This window comes from Dicentrarchus labrax, unplaced genomic scaffold (genome assembly GCF_905237075.1).
Source record: "Dicentrarchus labrax unplaced genomic scaffold, dlabrax2021, whole genome shotgun sequence".
In the NCBI taxonomy this organism is placed as follows: Eukaryota; Metazoa; Chordata; class Actinopteri; family Moronidae; genus Dicentrarchus; species Dicentrarchus labrax.
In genome coordinates this window covers 16,095,542-16,115,513 of record NW_026136713.1, presented here as the reverse complement: position 1 = coordinate 16,115,513, position 19,972 = coordinate 16,095,542, and the positions used below count along the sequence as shown (strand labels likewise).

The 19,972-nt window shown below is 43.1% G+C and overlaps 1 protein-coding gene across 20 annotated transcripts in view; it reads right to left on the bottom strand.

Moving 5' to 3' along the window:
- The window catches only part of tenm2a (teneurin transmembrane protein 2a), a 196,296-nt gene that overhangs the window by 44,934 nt on the left and 131,390 nt on the right, over positions 1 to 19,972 (bottom strand). For 13 of the 20 annotated variants that reach the window (XM_051419667.1, XM_051419669.1, XM_051419668.1 and 10 more), the window contains 3 exons: positions 19,093 to 19,299; positions 11,124 to 11,355; positions 1,583 to 1,821 (listed from right to left, as the gene is read on the bottom strand). In XM_051419667.1, coding sequence (XP_051275627.1) covers positions 1,583 to 1,821; positions 11,124 to 11,355; positions 19,093 to 19,299 — 678 coding nt within the window. The remainder of the gene's footprint in view (positions 1 to 1,582; positions 1,822 to 11,123; positions 11,356 to 19,092; positions 19,300 to 19,972) is intronic. The other 7 variants (XM_051419678.1, XM_051419680.1, XM_051419679.1 and 4 more) reach the window with 1 other exon arrangement.

Here is a 19,972-nt window from a genome sequence, read left to right as displayed (position 1 = left end):
TAAAAGGCATTTATGTTCTCAGAACAGACACATTATTTAAATTATTTTCCTAATTCGTTTTTTATTCAATTTACATAAGCTTAATATCATTAACACTTATATGTTCTGTGATGAAAACAAATATTTGTGTCATTAGAAGCCCCAAATGAGCTCTATGCTGCTAACAAAATAAGATAGATAAACTGAGATTTTGGTTGTTTCTACGCTCCATTACATCCCTGCCCTCAAGTGTCTACAGGGAGGTGTTGTGAACTTTGTGGTATAGTTGTGGCCCTCCTTCCTCTCCCCAGTGCTGTTTTCGAAGCTCCATATGTGGCTGTCCAGCACAGTGTGACCGTGCAAAGCTCAGGAGAGGATGGATCTGTCTATGTGCCCCAGGCGAGGGGCCTTGATCTGCTCTGGAGGACACACACCACTCTCAAGGGCACTCCGAAGGGATACACGAAAGCACGCACACACACTTACACACACGCACGCACAGGCACAGACTTGAGTGCACATATGCAATTTGGACACATCCAGGCGTGCGAGCGAGAGGTGCATAAAGCCCACACACGCAGAGATAAACGCATACACACTCACTATGGATGGATAGATAGACGGTTATGTATATATAAATATAATTTATATATATATATATATATATAAATAATGTAAAATTACATTAATAATGTATGTAGAGGTGATGAGGGGGTTGTTCTTTCTGCTGATGCCACTGTTTCCTAAGATCCTCCCATCTGTTGCCTCTGGTCTCTGGGGTAAGAGGCCAATCAAGGGCTCAGTGACACATCTGCCTCCTCACACACACTTAAAAAAAGACACACACACACACACACACACACACACACACATTCAAACATACATTTTCTGTTCCTCCTCTTTCTATTGTCTATTGCTCACACTTGTACAGTAAATGAGGTCAAGATAGAATAAACTCCACACTCTAACACACGCCCACACACTCTAAGCAAAGCTCTCTTTTTCCTTCATACATATCCACCTGTAGCCATCAGAATCTTGTCTTAAGGTACTTGGCAAGTGCTCTCCACTGAGTATCTGCCATTCCTTTAAGTATAACATGTTTGTGAAAAACATCCACTTCCCCGGTGAGTCTGTTGGGATTCCAGCTTGACTGATACCTGCTCAAGGAAAGAGCTCCAGTATTCTGCACTTTATGTTTCTTCCTATGTATGACTGGCTGTTTACTGATGCTGAATGAAGGCCAGGTCTCCAGCTCTTTTTAACAGTGCAGCATGACGCTACAGTGATAAAGCTTATGCCTCGAGAATCTGCTTTGTGTTTATAACGGGCTGTTAGCTTGACACTTTTTTTTTTGGTTGTGGTGTGGGGTGAATACAATTAAGAGCAAATTTCATGTATTGTGGGTCAGGGCAACACGAACAGGGCTAATCAACTGGAAATAAAAGAAATATTTATGTGTGACTGAGGATGAGTTCATTCACAGGTTCTGAACATTTACTGGCAATGTGTATTTTAAACTCCTCATCAAAAGAAATCCTCTAATTAAAACAAAATGTAATTAATCCTCTTCATGAATAACACTTGCTGCTTGTTCACTTACCGATGAAGTAGGACAGTAGAATGGCCAGCAGGGCAGCAGCTGCGATGGCTGTCACCGCGGCACATTTCCAGCTGCAGTACTTGGACGGCTTCTTTAGTTTGAAAGCTGAGCGGGAGAAGGTGTTTCTGGGTAGCAGGCGAGGGGGCGGAGAATACACTGTTCCCGAGGTCAGTGGGTAACCAGGGGATGAGCTGCTGAAGAGAGGGGTGGTCCCTGATGACGTCTTGAACAAGAAGTGCCTGAATAGAAGAAACACATGAGTGAGAAGGTCATTCCACATGTACAAAAAAAGATGATGTAAATGTTCATGTTGTTAGTTGATAGTGGTGCTGAAAAAAGTGGTATGACAGCTCTTGTAGCTCTGTGGGAAGGTAAACATGAAGCAGAGACAACAATCTACCACCCAATCAGAGTCCAGATGACAGGGTCACATATGTGCCAGCTTCTTTCCAATTTCTCTTTTCCGATGAACCCTTCCTGACATATGGGTTTGAACATCCTTGAACTGATTGTGTCTCCAATTCTGTCCGTTCCAGTCCAAGGTCTCTTTTTAACCTCCACCTGCTCTACTCCGTTTTTTCCCCCCTCCCTTGCTACACCCCACTTACGCTGAGCCTCGTTTCTGCTTTCAACGGCTGCAGGGAATCACTGCCGTCCCCCTTTCCTGTCCTCATTGCCCCAGTGGGGTCAAAGCTCAGTGAGAGGATAAAAGAGGGATTTGAACCATCATCCCTTTGTTCATATTACCCATTATCCCCTGCTATTGCTGCACCTGCTCACCCAACACATCTCCTTTGCCACTCTCCGTCCCCTCTTCTTTCTATTGCAGATTAGATTTTTTTTTTCTTTACCATACTGCTTTTCCACTTGTGTGTCGTCATGCCATAGTAAGAAAATAAGAGACTGCAGTTGAAGAAAAGTTTCTTCAAGGACAAAATAAGAAAAAGTTTTGTGACATCTTTCACAACATACTCATAGCACACACAGGGGAGTGAGGAGCTGCCCCTATACAGACACCAGGTGGTATGACAGAAGAAAGCCCTCAGGTGAGTGTGACAGATCAGAGGAGGCGAGGTCACACTATTGCCTCAAAGATGACTGAGGAGAGGGAGTTTTTGTCTGCCTGCTCTGGTGGAACTTGTGTGTGTTTGTGAATGCGTATGTAGGTGCAAATGCTCTGGTACTTCCATCTTTGTGAGTTTCTGACCTTGAGAGTGGGGACAATTATGCAAAGGGAGAACATTTTGTCTGGTCTTCACTTCTATAAAAGGCTGTTTGAGCACCGGGGCCTTGTTTCATTATTAATGGTGGGCATGTTGTTATGGTTAAACAATAATTCTTGTTTATTACAATTCAGATCTTATTTTTGTAGTTTGGCCATCATTTCTCAGTTACATTATACAGAAAAATGTTAAAGATAACACATCAACACTGCTACAGCATAGTCTAAAGGTGCAAAATGGTCAGACCATAGGTTGTAAACAATCAAAGCACTGATTATCTTCATCTCTATATTATCTTAACTACTGTATTTGGAGGCAAAACCAAAAGTGAGCACAAACAAAAAACTGGTAATAGTAACTCATTACACAGGAAAACAACCACATCAGGCCGGTGCGCCCTGGTTGCTCAGCTGGTAGAGCTGGCGCCCCATGTACCAAGGCTGAGTCCTTGCTGCAGCGGCCATGGGTTTGAGTCCAACCTGTGGCCCTTTGCCCTTTGCTGAAAGTAGTCCCCTAACTCTCTTCCCCTTTCCTGTCAATCTTTGGCTGTCCTATCGAATAAAGGTAAAAAGCCCCCCCAAAATACACCGATCAGCCATAACATTATGACCACTGACAGGTGAAGTGAGTAACACTGATTAACTCATTATAATGGCACCTGTCAGTGGGTGGGTTATATAAGACAGCAAATTAACATTTTGTGTTAGAATCAGCAAAAATGGACAGCGTGCGGATTTGAGTGACTTTGATATGGTCCAAACTGTAATGGCTACTGGGTCAGAGCAACTGCAGCTGCAGTGGTCAGTACCTATCAAGAGTGATCCAAAACAGGGTCACGGGTGGCTAAGGCTCATTGATGTATGTGGGGAGTGAAGGCTGGCCCCTGTGGTCCGATGCAACAGACCGAAAGGAAGTCAGCAGGAATATTAGCTATAAAATCCTGAGTCAAATCCAAAATCAAGAGAGGTAAGTCTCTCTTGATTCCTTCTCTGCATTTGACCCATCCCAAGCACTAAGAGCAGTCACCGCACGGCACCCAGGGACCAACTCCAGATCAGAGCCAGTGCCTTGATCGAGGACACTAAACAAGTCAATATGGAATTAGGAACAGTTGCGTTTAATAACTTTACTGGTAGCTAGCAATCAGTGACACACAACATATATAATGGCATTGTTAGACATAGTCAATTGTTTATTGATTTTAAAAGACAAAATTTGGGCTGCCAGATCTTTGATGCAAAGATTTGAAAAAGGCAGAAGTTCAAGTAATTCATCCGTCAGTCTTTTATTTGTTAAGTGGAGTCAAGTGGAGTCTAAAGTCACCAGATTTGAACCTGCCTCGGGTCCATCCAAGCCATGTGACTCATCTCTGGCACTAAGTCCTCAGAAATAAAGTAAGACAAACATGTGTGCACAAATGTGTGTCAGTGCTGTGTTCTCTCTACTGTAGCTCTGTCTTTTTTTATTTCAGACTAGGATAGTAGGACTAGTAATAACCCACTGCTGTGGCTGGATCTGATGATTGCTACTTAAAATAGTGCTTAACTGCACTTTGCTGTGTGGTCTCCAATGCTTTTGATGTCTTTAATAACTGCTGTTTCATAACAGCATGTCTGTACATGTGTCTGCTCGTCTAAAAACAGTTGGTGAAAACAGGTGATGTGCTCAGAGCATGATGATTTGGTTTGGGAGCACCATTCCAGTCTCTATCAATTATTCAGCCAGTCTGTGCTCTGTTTCTCTTTTACTCTCTCATCATCTCATGCCACTGATTGTTGAATTGGTATCCTGCTGGATTACTCTCTTTTTTTTGCTCTTCTACCTCTTCTCTCCTCCTTCCTCCCCCATTACCTGTCAGGTAAGCTGCATGACACCAAGGAAAATAGGGAAAAGAGAAGAAAGGGGGAAAACATTTTTTATAGATAGATAGAGGCCAAAAGATAGCAAGGAAATGGCACGCAAAGAAACATGAGGTTATTGTCTAAAAATACCACCCTCTCAGTGTCATAGCCATCAATTTTAATATGCACGCATAAATCTAACCTCTCCCAAATGCAAGAATTGCCTGCACGTGTGTCCGCACAAACATAGACACTCCAAGGTCAACCAGCATGTGTCTTTGCTTCAACTCATTTTCACAGCCGGTGACGCTCTCTGTGATGGCAAGGCCAGTGGTAATTAATTACAATGCCTCTAATGTGTGTGTGAATGCAAGGAGAGGGCGACCTGGTGATTTACTTGCATTCCATGCAACACAATGTATACGATTTAATGTGCTGGTATGTATTTGAACGTGGGCACTGAATTCATTTCTTTCCCTGGCTTTGTTGTTTGTGTGCAGAAGCTCCACTGTGAGCTTGGTGTGGGATGGGAATATGTCTATAGGCCATACTAATTACGAGTAGGAATGGAGAGTGTCTAATGTGCTCTGGGGAGGTAATTGACATTGATTTATGTTGCGGAGGACTATGGAGGGGTTCTATCATAGCAGGCAGCCGGCAATCACAAGTCTGTATCATTAGGCTGGGGTGTGTGTTTGCTTGTGTGTGTCAGTGTATTTGTATGTGAATATTGTGGGATTTTTGACAGTGGTCCAGCATGGAAACGTCACACATAATTAGAGAGAGCTGACAGATCCCCCCCCGCCCCTTCTTCTCCTGAGCTGCCAGTAGCAGCACCCCCCCAAAGTCTAACCATTGCTACCTTGCTGTCATGCCTCCTGTCTTACACATGCAACACACGCACACACACACACACACACACATGCAGAACAAGCAAAGCACTAACTCACACACTGACACACATTTGCACAGACTCAGATGTAGGTGCCCACCCACGCACAAACAATAAAAAATTATGCGGGTTTTCTTTCATGAGATTGCCCTCTATGTGCTACCAAACATTTCATTTGCATCCTCGTGGATCAAAAAGCGACATAAGAGAAGGATGGAGGATAGAGAGGGAGGCTATAGATTAGAAGACAGACAGAGAGAGGAGGGAAGGATGTGTTTTCACTCCATTCCAACTCTGATTCCCATTGAGAGAAAAGAGGACCTGGACAATTAACCACAGAACAGAGAGCATGCTGGGTAATTAGCAAGAAGTCAAAGCTCGCATTCCCCTTGAGCGAACCAACACACACGCTTTCGCAAGCACACACACACACACACACACACACACACACACACACACACACACACACACACACACACACTCTTCATTTTCTAAGCTCTCACAAACATGTGGTTGCTTAGGATAGCACTCTGAGAATCATCATCAGAGGTAGAGAACAATTAGCAGAGGTCGACTTGGTATGGGGGTGACTGAAAAACGGTCAGATCTGAGAATGAAACAAAGGGCTCTGGGAGTGGAGGAGGCTCAAGGACGGCATCATGAGAATTGTTCCCTGCTAACATTGTAGGAAACAATAATCGAGCAGATGGATGCAGTATAATGGGCATCCATTTTATGAGTGTTGCTTTGAAGAAAGACATGGAAAAATTGCCTGAGTGATAAAAAGCGAAAATACACAAGGCCTCAAATCTAGTATTCAAATATCTGGAGAGTTTGTAGATGTTATTAAGATTTTATTTACGTTAATGGACATACCCAAATGACACCTTGTTTTGGGCTGGCAGCAGGTGTTCCAGGGGTGGATATCTCAAAACCTCAGCAGATAAAACTTGATTGTGGTTTAGGGAAACTTTCCATCTTTTGCATGTAATTTACTTGATACTTATAATTACTACAGGTTTACAGTATTTTTGAGTGAAGGCGCCCCACTTTTCCTGAAATAAAGAATAGCTCTGCTAATGTCAGACGAATAAATTATATTTTTATGAAACATAACATCAGGCTTATTAAGCCTCCGGGAAAATGAGCAATGGTGGTACATCACACAGCAAAGGCCACATATTTAATGGGCGAGGCGATTGTTTAAGCCATCATCAAGTAGATGAGATGTGTCAGGATCTGATGTGATTAAACTCAGAAAGTGATTGATCGATTGATCATACTGTACGCTCGCTAAGCAGCAATTAATAATCAGAGAAGCATGCTGCAATGCTTGCATGCTGAACTTAGTTTGATAATAATCAATTGGACATACATTTTACCCAGTATAATGCAGCAGCTGCATTGAGTTCATGTTATCTAGCAGGACAGGAGCGTGTCAAGGGGCTTGGCTCTGTGCTATACTAGCTTGTAGCAACCCTACTTGACTTACTACCACTATGGAGAGTGACACAAAGACCCAGACTTGCCTTCCACCAGTTGGGGGTGTATGTATTTTTTTATAAATTAGAAAAAGTCAGTATTGAGGCAATGGTTACATTTACAAAGAAGGAAAAAATGACATTTTGTTGAGAAACACATGTTACCACTAGATTAATTTCGAAGCTGTACCAGAGCTTTTAATCACATCCCAGTTGTCATGTCATTTCATTTTTCTGAGTACACTAAAGACTAGCTTTTAATCCATCATGGACAAGAAGTCCTCTTAATGCTCGGAATCTTTTTAATCATTTTATCAAAAATGGTATGACAACTGGGCAAACTTCCTTTTCCTTCTTCCAAGGTTCCTGTGATATGATCAAAAGCTACAAAACAGCTTTTAAATGGACCTTGTGGTGTAACAGTTTTCTCATATGCTGTTTTTATCGGCATTACTGACTTTTACTATTGATAGCAACAACTCAAAGAGTTTGTGTATCATTACACTTTAAAATCACTTTACTGTGAAACAAGTGGTTCTCTATAATAATATTGTAGTTACTTTCACAGTATACTGTTTTAAGATATATGAATAATAAACTTTGAATTCTATTAAGTTACTCTCATACTGTATCATTAGGGGTTACAGGTCTGGGCATGAATTTTTTTCCTGTGGCCAACTGCCTCCTCTTCTCCTCCACCCCCTGTGGTTCCCACAGGTAGCATCTCTGAATCTCTCCCACCGTAATGCATTTGAAAGTAACCTACAGTACCCTCCCCCCCCCACCACACACACCACCCCACGATCCGTTGCTCCTTTCAGATAAATTGAGACGCTGCAACCCTCTCAGTGATCTTATTTCTCCCCTAGAGCTGTGGCCCACAGCAGAGAGAGCAGGGGGATGCAGGGGAATGTCCTGAGATCACAGAGTGAGATTGAAACTGGCATCAGCTAGCCAAGAGGCTCCAAGGGACCGATTGGAAATCAGGTGCTTTCTCGCAAAATGCTGCAACACATGTACACACATGCGCTCGCATGCACAAAGGGAAATGCTCCCTTTCTGTCTGTTTCACACACACACACACACACACACACACACACACACACACACACACACACACACACACACACACACACACACACACACACACACACACACACAGTGGCACCAGCCATCTATAGTCATTTATCTCACACTGGTAAATGTATCCATGTTCTACGGGTCCCAATCTCCCTCCTCTGCTTTTCTATCTTCCCTCATACACACTCCCCAAAACAATCTCCTTCAATCACCACCTCTCTCCATTTCTCTCCCTCTCTCCCGCTTTATCTCTCCCTCCTCTACCGTAAACCATTCCTCTCCATTTCCCCCCCTCTCTTGCTCTCCCAACTTATATTTCTCTGCTATATCACCCCCGCCCCTTGTATGTTTCTATCTCTTTCTTGATCTGCCAGTCATCCAAGCCCTGGGGTGTTCTTAGGTGATCAATCTTCATCCTCTCAGCGCTGTCACACTATCGGGTCAAGCCAGAACACACACACACACACACACACACACACACACACACACACACACACACACACACACACACACACACACTTACTATAACGGGTGGACAACAAATGCCAAGATTTACATATGATTACAGTGGGGAGCAGCCGCACTCAAAGAAAACACACATGCTTGGATGCAAATATGCACACAAACGCACACAATCACACATTCCCTCCCTCACGTGCGCATGTGTGCTCATCATTTCCTAGCTGCTGCTTATAATGAGATGGAGGACAGGCTCTGCCAGCGCAGGGATGGTGTGACTTTCTGGCTGTGCCCGGCTGGCTCTGATCCAGTCACAAGCTCCAGCAGCTCCAGCCAGCCCACCCAGCCTCTGCCATTGCCAGGCCCGGAGAGGAGGGCCCAATCTGGGCTGGAGGGTGGAGCTGGAAACTCTGCTCTGGGCTCCATTCACTGCGACAGGCTCTGAGCCATGCCCAACCCCACCACCTGAACATGACCAAATACTGGCACTGCAAAGGGCTCAACAGCGAATCTGACTGTGTTTTGCGTCGTTTAAATCTGTAAAGATGGCAAACACAACACTTTCTATAAAAAAAATATTTTTAACTTTATTTTTATTACCCAAACCTTAGCAAAGATCACCAGCTCATTTGCAACAACAGAAATAACAAAAAATGTTCTCCTCAAAGTATGTGATGGCATACACATCACCATGGCAACACAGGTTTAGTTCAACAATTGTGACTGCAAATAGCTTCTATTTAAAGGCGCAGGTATTCTTGTTCAACACCACGCTTCTTACCCGTCATGCATACCCGTACGATGCATCAGCACAGGTTGAGCATGGACCCGAGAACAGTGGGGCTGAATTAAACATGGCAAGGCCTCATTAATACTGCACAGGGCCGGCACTCTGGGGAGCTTATCTGGGACCATCAGAGCTGGAAGCCCCAGTGCCCAGCAGGAGAAACACAACTACAGCTTGAAAAGTAAATGCTCAGAGAGCGAGCGTGCACATGCTAGCAAGCATGTAGGCAGTGTCCCTCTCACTGCATGCCTCATGAATAGTAATACCCTGCATGAATGCTCTGTTTGCCTGGTAAGTGTTCTTTGTGTACTGGCAAAAGCGCATGTGTAGAGTGTGTGAAATGGTTTGTATTTCCTGCTCCCTCACTCCAGGTTGCATGCATAATAGCTGTGACACATGGCAGCTTTTTGTATGTGTTGCGCTTGGAGATGAGGTACAGAATGCATTTGAGTACCTCACACTCGAATCAGAGGCCAAGAGCAATTTTCCTTTTGGTTTCAAATAATGGAGGGCAGACTCTCAGTGACACTCATGACATTCTGTGGTATTGTGTTTGCTCAGTGAACTAAAACGTGTAGTTTTCATCTATTAGATGAATCAATAACAAATTATATTACATGCACGTGCTAAAAAAGTATGTTGAGGCAAACTAGTTGGACTGTTCAACTATTGCTGAAATGATTGTGTCTTCTACCAATTTGTTGCAAGAGACTGTTGAAAATCAAACAAAAAAGAAAATCAGTGGGGGAAAAAAAAAGGTTGGTGTAAAGTCACTAGAAACATAACTAAGAGCCCTGTCACACCCTTATTCATAGCAGTAAAATTGTTGCAGTAAAAATGGGGAGCTTGGTCACTGCCTGCTTTGTGCTTTTGTGCTGAGTTGTGCAAGATGCTTTAATTTTGATGGACTTGCAGTAGAGTTCAAACTGGTCCGCAACTCATTGTGTGGGGATCATCAAAGTTAGAAATGGTTTACCAATAGCAAACCATCTTGACAGTGCTGACACTTGAATGAATGGAGAGTCATAGAGCCCAAAATTTGACTTTTATGTTAGCGGTGCCACACCAGCCAATTTTTTTTTAAGATTGCTCTACCACACAAGAGAGATGTGTAGTCAGTCCTAACCATTAGCAGTGGTACAAATACATCTTTTGAACAGCCTTTTGTAATGTTAGAAATAACAAATCTAGCTTGTGTTTAACAAGCCAAACAAGCTTCTTTTTTCACTGGCAGTAGCATTACCATTAAGATAGTGTTTTGTAATAACAGTCAGTGATGTTAGAATGTTACCAGTTTGCTTGCCAGCCACAGTAGTCTGTCGAATTAACCCCATAAATAGTCACTACGTCTCCAAGCTTCCAGCACTGTCTATTTCACAAGGACATGAAAATATTCTGCTTTCTTGTGTGACCAGGTAATAGGTTTTACTTTTTGCTGCTTTACACTGGCCTAACAGTGTCATTTGTTCCAAGGTGACAAAGAAAATTGCCTTCCTTTGAGTGAATGGCAAATTCTCCAGTTGCCAGTTGCCCTGTTTCAGGGCTACATCCTCCTCAGCTCTTATTCTCTCCTAGCATTTCTATCTGACACCATCACTGTGTGCTCACAGGAATGTTGATGAAACAGCATGGCTCTGACCTTTTATTCCTTGCTATTGATTACCCCAGGCTTATTCCACTGCTGTGCTTACTGTAAGTGGCTCTAGATATTAGCGTCAGGTAAACATGTCAACTGTAAAAACAGAAGAAAATAGTAAAGGGAACATATATTTTCTGACCTGGTCTCCAGCGGGACATTACTGTTGAGCACCCAGCTGTCTTGTAGCTGCACCGACTCAGGGGTGGTCGGCCCGTCCCCAGTGCCGGGAGCAGGGGCGTGAATGGGATTGCGTCCTCCCCTCAGGGTGTTTCTGTTCAGGCTGTTGGCAGACTGGTGGGATAAGGTGTGGTGGTTGTGCGGAGGGGGCAGTGGAGGCCGTAGTGTGGACTGACTGTGATGGTTGGCAGCCCCTGGAAATAGACAAGAGAGAGGAATTTAAGTGCCAAACTTCTTTGTGAAGGAAATCAATGAGAGTTTCAGATGAAGAGAGTGAAGGATTTCATTCCAAAATGCTACAAAACCAAATGTTGGCTGTTTGCTATTTGATGTTTATTTCTCAGTAAGCCAAAAAAGTCAAACCTTTTCAGCTAGCAAATAACTTAATTAACATTCCATTATATGCTACTTTTGTGCCGGCAATCATTTTGTCAGAGTAGGTGTCATATTTTCCAAATGGTCAATAACTTCTTTTAGAAGGAAATTCCTTCTAAATAGATACAAGAAATTTAATAATCATGGTTTCACATTTTCCTTTCAGAGTTTTCTATATTTTGTTTGTCTTATTTTTAGCCAATGCTTCCCCTCTTGCTTTTTTGTGTGTGTGTGTGTGTGTGTGTAAGCAGTATTAGAGCACTCTGCACAGCGTGTGCCCTCATCTCTTGCTCTCAGACTTGGGCGAACATGTCAGCTAGAATCCAATACCAGTCCTTCCAACACTGAGCTAATGGACTGTTGAGTGAGAGAGCTGAAAAACAAACCCGGATGACTCAGACAAGAACACCCATTCACACATCACCTTTATATCTCTGTCTCTCTTTCTCTCTCTCTCTCTTTCTTTCTCTCTCTCTCTCTTTCTGTGACTCAGCGGGGGGTTGAACCCATATAAAGCGTGTGTGTGTGGGTTCGTATATAAAAATCCATAAACCAAATACTATACAGCATAGGAGAGCTTGACACAGTGGCATCACTTCTTGGGCATTTGCATACTTTTTGTGCATGTTGACAGGTGGATTCACTCAATGCACAGCTTATCAGAGACAAGTCAAAAGCCACATGTTTGATAAAAAAATGAATAATTTCACACACAACAAACTGTCCACACCTTTATTCTAATGCTGTCTGAATAGAAACATTGGAATGATTGTGTTCTGTAATAACAGCCATTGATGTTACATTTGGCTTTGAATTCTGGCTTTACAACACAGTTTGCTTTTTCTTTCATCAATACTACACACCACACATCTAAGCGTGGAATACATTATAATGATTGTGTTTGTTTGCACATTGCCTTCCTCGTGCTGATCAAAGGATGGAGTAAGCGCACATATGCACACATACATGTGGGGTGAAAACAACAAAAGCAACTGCTTTGTCAAGCTGCGTGATCACACTTGCCCTCATCCATTTGTCATCTTCTCTTGAATTAGATAAGAAAAGAAACAGTCTGCGAGACGAAGAGACAAGTGGATGTGTCGCACTCTCCTGTCCACTTTTTGGCTTTGATATTTGTCAGTCAAGAAATTCCGTAGAGGCATAAATTATGGAAACATTAGATGCACACTGCAACAACCTCGCACAAATATATCTTGGCATAAAGTGTATTTATAGCGCTATGTCTCCTTGCATGCTAACTTTGACCCTATTTCCCTTCCTTCCTCCTAGACGGGTGTTTAAAGCAGATAGGGGACAGCGAGCTCCTTTGCAACTCCAGCTGTAATGGCGACCAGTTTGTAAGGTGACCTGATTCCTCAGCGCCGCCACTGGGACGCAGGTGTCACCCACATGGCCCCAAAGAACAGATGCTTGTGAAAGGAGAGAAGAGGGGAAGGAGATGAGAGAAAGATGGAGGAGCCTGACCTCTGCTACACGGGAGAGACACAAAACATCTGTTTGCACATGCAAAGATGCTCTGGGGAAGGGACTCGCACACACATACATGCATGCATACACTCCCATATGCCAACATACATGCAGTTAAACACCTGCAGGAAATGTCAAAGTGTTGCATCATACATGCAGACTGTAAATTGATATTAAAGTATGTAGAGATTTTCTTGTACTCCTCCTCCAACAGTCTTATTTCTTCTTGAGGATTGTTTCCCTCTTTCAACTTGCCTTTTGTTTGTGTCCTTTGCTGAGATGTAAAGCACTTCGAGATAAACCTTGTTTGTTAAAAGCATTTTATAAATAAATTTGACTTGACTTCTCTGTAATGTCCCTATAAATAAATACTACACCCTATCTGCATAAATACTTTTATCTAAGCATAGCAACAATGCCCACAACACAGAACCATATACTGGAAAGAAATAAGCTTGCACGCACACATGCAGGCATGAACACAGTCCGAGTAATGCAAAAATAAAAGTAGGCACCCTCATACTCACACACTACCCCGCTGTCTCCCATGTTTAAATCTGCGTACAAAAATGCATGCGCTTCATCTTTGTTCACTTTCTTTCCATAAATATTGAACAATTTTTTCATTCAAATGTAGATGAATAATATATGGCACACCTTGTATGGAAGAGGAATACATGTTTTTTTAGCCTTAGTTTTCCATGAACTGCTCTGGTCTGACTGTGTGTGTGCACATCTCTTCGAGTGTGTGGGCATTTCTGTCTGTCTGCATGTGTGTGCATGTGCATTCGTAGGCACCCTACACCACTGGGAGAGTGCATTGTTCAACAATCTGGCCAATGGTTACACACGGACTTAGTCATATGCAGTACTGCTGCAGAGACTCACATGTACCACATTTTGTAATAAAGATTTTAACATTTCCCTTCAAAGAAAGAGACGAAAATGCTATTATCTATCATCTAGCAGCAAATTATATTACATGTCACCAGATAATGTCAGAAAAATGTAAATGCTGAGTACTGCTAGTAATTCTATGCATTTACTCTCTTTATAGCCTCCTGAGACTGCCAGAATTGTCGTGTAGTGTGTCAGGTTAACTATACTGAATTGTTACATGATAGAAAATGATTGTTTCTTTGATTCTACACTGAATGAATATTTGCAGAATAAAGTGCATACACAACTCATTATTATTGTTTACTGTTGTTAGCAAACATACAAACATACGCACAAAATGTTTAGTTTTATTCTTACAAAAGTCACACAGCCTCTAGTAGGAGTTAAATAAAAGTCTCTCTCTAGAATGCTCCAAAATATTTATGAGGACCAACTGCTTTTTTTTTTTTTCAGCGACAGCACAGGATAGTGATGTCAAAGAAATTCATTCTCATGTTGACTTCAAATCCATAAAAAGAATCCTTACAGCTAGCCAAAGAAAAAACAAACTCATTGAGGAATGGAGGTCTGCTTGAGTAGCAAGGCTGAGGTACAAGGCCATTTTTTATATATGCAGGGAGCTCCTGCAGAAAACCACAGATTATTTTGGCCACAGAAACACAAATCTGACTAACCATTGGAATTGAGGCAGTGTGCAGTAACGAGTGGGCTGGAGGTAAATGGGTCCAATAAATTAAGATAGGGGGACTTAGTCAGATGAATTGTCCGGTTGCTAAAGTACAACCTGCAGGTAGGCTAATAGGAACAACCGTTTTACCAGGAACCCAGTCTGATAAAAGACAAAACATGCGGCGACGAAATGGAGCAATTAGGGAGCAGCCAAGCAGATCCCATTTTATTCCACTTTATCTTTTCCTCCTTTCTTTCCTCCCTCTTTCTCTTGCCAGTGTGAGTAAACAGTGATCATGAAAAGATTTTCTCAACAGCTCTCTGTTTTGTTTTCACAGCCACTTTTTGTGGAGAAGCTCAGAGCCTTTCTGACTGCTGTTGAAGCCTGACCCACTTTATTCTGTCCAAGGTCCCCTGCGACTGGAGAGGGGGGACTATAGCTGTAAGCTGGTGGGTTTGGCTCCGGCTAAACCCTGGAAGTTTATTATGCTCGCCAATTCAAAGGAGGCTCTTTCAGCAGAGGAGCCTTAACCTGTTTGCTAACTTGCCTCCCCTGTAAAGCACACCGTGCACACACACACACACACACACACACACACACACACACACACACACACACACACACACACACACACACACACACATCAGTGAGATGCAGGGGCTCGCCACACCATATTAATCTCAGTGTGTGTGTGTGTGTGTGTGTGTGTGTGTGTTTATGTGTGCGTGGCCAGCTGGCAACAGGAGCCAACCAAGCCAGTTTGTTTTGCAGCCCTGAATGGGCAAACTATTTATTGACATTTTCTGTGGTTAACAGAGAAAAGTCGCAGGGCAGGATGTGCATCTATATGTGTTGTGTGTGTGTGTGTGTGTGTGTGTGTGTGTGTGTGTGTGTGTGCGTGTCTATCTGTGTGTGTGTGGATGTGTGTGCAGGACAGAAATGCCTATTCAGCAGTTATAAAGGTAGCATTGCAGGGCTCAGCTCCAACCCCTCGCTCCCTACCCTCCCTCTGTCCTTCTCACTCCCTCTGTCTCTCATTCTCTTTATTTCACGCCCCATATCCCCAATGCTTCTATCCTTCTTTTTAAAAACAAAACGCTGTGCCACCCTCCATTGTTTTTCATGCACCTTCTCAGCAGGCTAATTTATATGCTCCCTGTGTTTTAAGGTGGTATATTCCCATGTGCTGCTGCTTCATATGTCCTCTGTCTCAGAATGTCACATGCTCCTCATTTGTCATTCTTCTCAGAGCTCAGAGGCTGAGCACAATGGAAGGAGAGCTTGAGGTGAAACTGAAAGCCGCACATACAAACACACACATGCAGACAAAAGGGGCTTCATTTGCACATAGTCTTTATAACACCCAAGTGTACACGCAAACACACACAGGAACAAAAAAAGAGATAAAGTTAAGGACATATATTTACACATGCAGGCACACACACACACACTAACGCACACACGCACATACACCGCCTCTGCCTTGGCTAGTCATCTCTGTCTAATTAGGAGGCAATAATCCGCTAGAGAAGAGTCATCAAATTCAGCCAAAAACAAACAGTCTCCATGAGCAGAAATGCATGTGTGCATTTCACCCACACACACACACACACACACACACACACACAGATGCACATAAATGAACACACACACGCTCGCATGCAAATCATCCCACTGTTACGCAAATGTCACCCTTACATAAGCACCATTAGGAAGAATAACATTAGTGCAGAAGAAGGGAACGCATCTTTGTTGTGCCTTTGTTTCTGTAGATTTGTTTCAACAAAGCCATTAAACATTCATTGCTTCGGCAGTGACTTGAGGTGGCTTCCCTGGCAGCAGATAGCTAGCCACTTAAAAAGAGGCTTGGGCTATAAATAGCATTGCATTCTCCATGCATAATGAATGGCCAGAGACAGCGCTAACGCTAGCTCTTTCCAGGAGCGATCTGCTACGCTCCGTTTGGCCGTCTCAGCTCTCCCGGCGTTCCGGGGGAGCGTTCCCAGACAGGTGCTCTGAGCCAGACAGTATTCCCATATAAACATTCACAGACCCAATTCCCAGCCAATCCCCGGCAACAACGTTCCGTTCCCATTCACCTGTCATGCTTCACTAGGAACACAAGTCATGTCTGTCCACCTGTTAGCTTAGGTAATGGTGGACTACTTTACAGGAACACACGCACGCAAACACATACACACACACATACAAGCAGCATGCAGCTTCCTGAGGATTATATCGCTATGGTCAGTTTCTGCCTGGCTTGGTAAGGCTCATTTCCTGCCCAGCGTCCACTCTCTACAGGACCACACCAAGCACACAACATTCAGACAGGCATACACACTCACAGCACATTCATAAACAGTTGCCGGTTATAGGTGTTTTATTTCCTCACAGCCGGTCCTGTGTCTTCCTACATGCCAAGGTGTGTTTATGCAGTGCCAGGCTGCCACTCTAAACTCATTTAGGTCGATTTTAATGGACGCCCCAAAGCCAAGGACTCTCTCTGCACCCATTAGATCAGCAGCCCTGGCTGGTAAATCGTGGCAATTTGCAATTCCATCTCAATGTTGTTCTCCGTCCATCCAAATATCTCTCTTTCGCCCTCTAAGCTCTCATCAGCTTACCACTTTTCATTCACAATACCCCTTTTTCTCTTTGTCTCTTTGACTCCCTATGTCTCTTGGTCTCCGTCTCCCTTTCAGTCACTTTCTCCATCTATTTTTACTGGTGCACTTTGAGTGTGTTTTTTTTTCTCTCTCTCCTTTTTGATTTTTTCATGCAAGATGTCTCATTAAACAACTTCAAAAGTCAAAGTTTGGCTTTCTCTATCTCTGCTCCCATTTGCCTCTTTGCGCCTCTTTTTCCTGCTTCTCTGTTGTTTTTTTTCTCCTTTCTTTGTCTCTCGCTCGCCGTCTCTGTGTGTTCATGCTCAGCAGAGACTGAAAGAAGCCCCCGAACAGAAAGTGTGGGTGTATGTGAACAAGAATGAGAGAAAGAGAGAGTGTGCCTGCAAGCCTCACTCTCCCTCTTTGCCAGCGTCTGCCATTAGGGTGTCAGTGGCAGAGTGAATTTATTTGCTGTGCGGTTACTGGGCTAATGATTGATGTTGCCCCAGCAAACAGTAAACCAATTAGAAGGCTGATGTAACGTCATTTTAAAAGCCTCCTAATCACGTTGCTCTTGAACCTGGGACCCGGGCCTTCCCTAATGAAGATTTATACTGGATCAAAGGAGAGCCTAACGCCATTAACAATAGATTGTATTCCACCAAAAATCACATTAGGACTTCTCTGCCCACCCCTTCCCTCCCATCAGGCCTCTGCTAAATATATCTGCTGATTACAAGTGCAGATGCACAGAGGAATGGAGAAACAGGGGGAAGAGCGGGAAACAGAGGCAGAGAGGGACAGAGAGGCAGAGAGAGTTGGCTCACAGTAGCTAATTGTTGAGAATAAATGTGTATGCTGATGAACAAACTCATCACTGCAGATGTGTGTATGTGTGTGTGTGTGTGTGTGTGTGTGTGGGTGTGTGTGTGCGCGCGTGTGTGCATGCATATGGGGAAGAAAAATAGTTGCAAGGTGCTGATATAAGCACACAGGGCCTGTAACAGCCAACAAGAGAGTGCCCAATGATGAAAGAGAAAGCTTAGAGCCTGGAAAACTAACTAGTATGTCTTTGCTACACTGATCCTCCTGCCAGCACTTAAAATTCATCATCCCCTTACCTTTCACTTTCCGGTGGATTATTAATGTCATATGGAAAATAAGTACAAACACACCTACTCACTGGCAGCCAATCTGCGCTCTGCAGAGTGTAGGGGTTGCTTTCACTTGCATCATTGTTTTCTGGCAATAGTTGACAAAGGTGGGAGGGTTACATTTAAAATGTAATCCATTAAGAGATTACCAATTGTCAGCTCAAAATTTGCTTTTTGTTATGTGAGCCATAAAAGAAGTCAGAGAGAGAGTTTTTAATTTTATGTTACTTTCTTGATTGTGCTCCTTTATTTAAAAAAAAAACAAAAATGGCATAATGGTTCTTTAATTTACAGAGCTCTTTAACGCACACTAATCAACATATACTTTTATATACATTTATTTTACATTCATCTGTGAAAGATTACAATCTACAGATTTATTTCCCCTTCTATAATAATAATATCCATAATTGGCCTTGATTACAATCAATATGATTGTTATGTTTGTTATGAATATGATTATGACCTCTTACAATGTAAACAATACTTGTGTCCCTTTGGTGTGATTACCAGCCCTGCAAACAAATGCTGACTTCAGAGTAATGCAAAGAAGCAGAAACAAAATGGCTAAGAGAACAAGATGTGACATCAAATTAAAGCAAAGGATTGCTGGCATTTTACTGAGCAGGGACTAAATCAGATCAGGAAATGGACACATGATGATGGATGACATACAGATGTATAAATAAAGTGAATGAAAGGATAAAAGGGTGGGTGAATGGAGAGCTCTCTTACCCGTGGAGGAGGGCTGGGCACGGAGCATGTATGAATCGTCCGGGTGGGGCTCCAGGTGAGAGTGGGTAGAGTTTTTCTCCAGCAGGGGAACCTGGCATTCCCTGATCGGTGGAGACGGGCCGGGGGAGGGGTGATGGGGGGCGGACGAGGAGGACGGGAGGGACGGAGGGAGCAGTGAGGAGGAAGAGGTTGGAGGGAGTGGGCGACCTGGAGAATGGAGGGAGAGAAGGAGGGGGGAGAAGACGGGAGGGGGAGGCGTTAGACAAAACAGATGGCAATGACTGACAGTGATACCGGGGCCTGTTCTGAGGCAGGTTTACTGAGATATCTGGATCATTTTGCTTTGCAAAACCCCCAATTACATATACATATATTTTACATATATTTAGTATATGTAGCCATGCAGACAGTTTTGATTTTATTTGTCCAGCTTTAAAAATGTCCGTCTCTATCGCAATACAATGGGGGTGAATGGAAATGGACGTAACTTCAGTGTCAACTGTTTTTATATGAACTATTTTTCTTCAAATAAAGAGTTCCTGTGAAAAGTGTTGACAGCCTGTTCTGTGGACTATCCAGAGTAATGGGGAGAGTGTTTCAGGAAAAGTTTTTTAAAATGTACGTTTTTAGTAAAGACTTAAAAAACATAAATTTGGCAGTGCAGAAATCTCAGACTGACACTGCTAAATAAAATACTATGTGCAATGCAGGATGTAAATGAGAAAATGTTCTGTCATTTTTGGTAAATTTTCGAAAAACAAATCTTACAAATCTGGAACATGTATTGACGTAAAAAACTTGCTGCAGGTTAACTCAAAAAAGTTATCCAGTTAACTAATAAGTAAACTTCCTTCTTGGAACAGGACCCCGGTCATAGCAG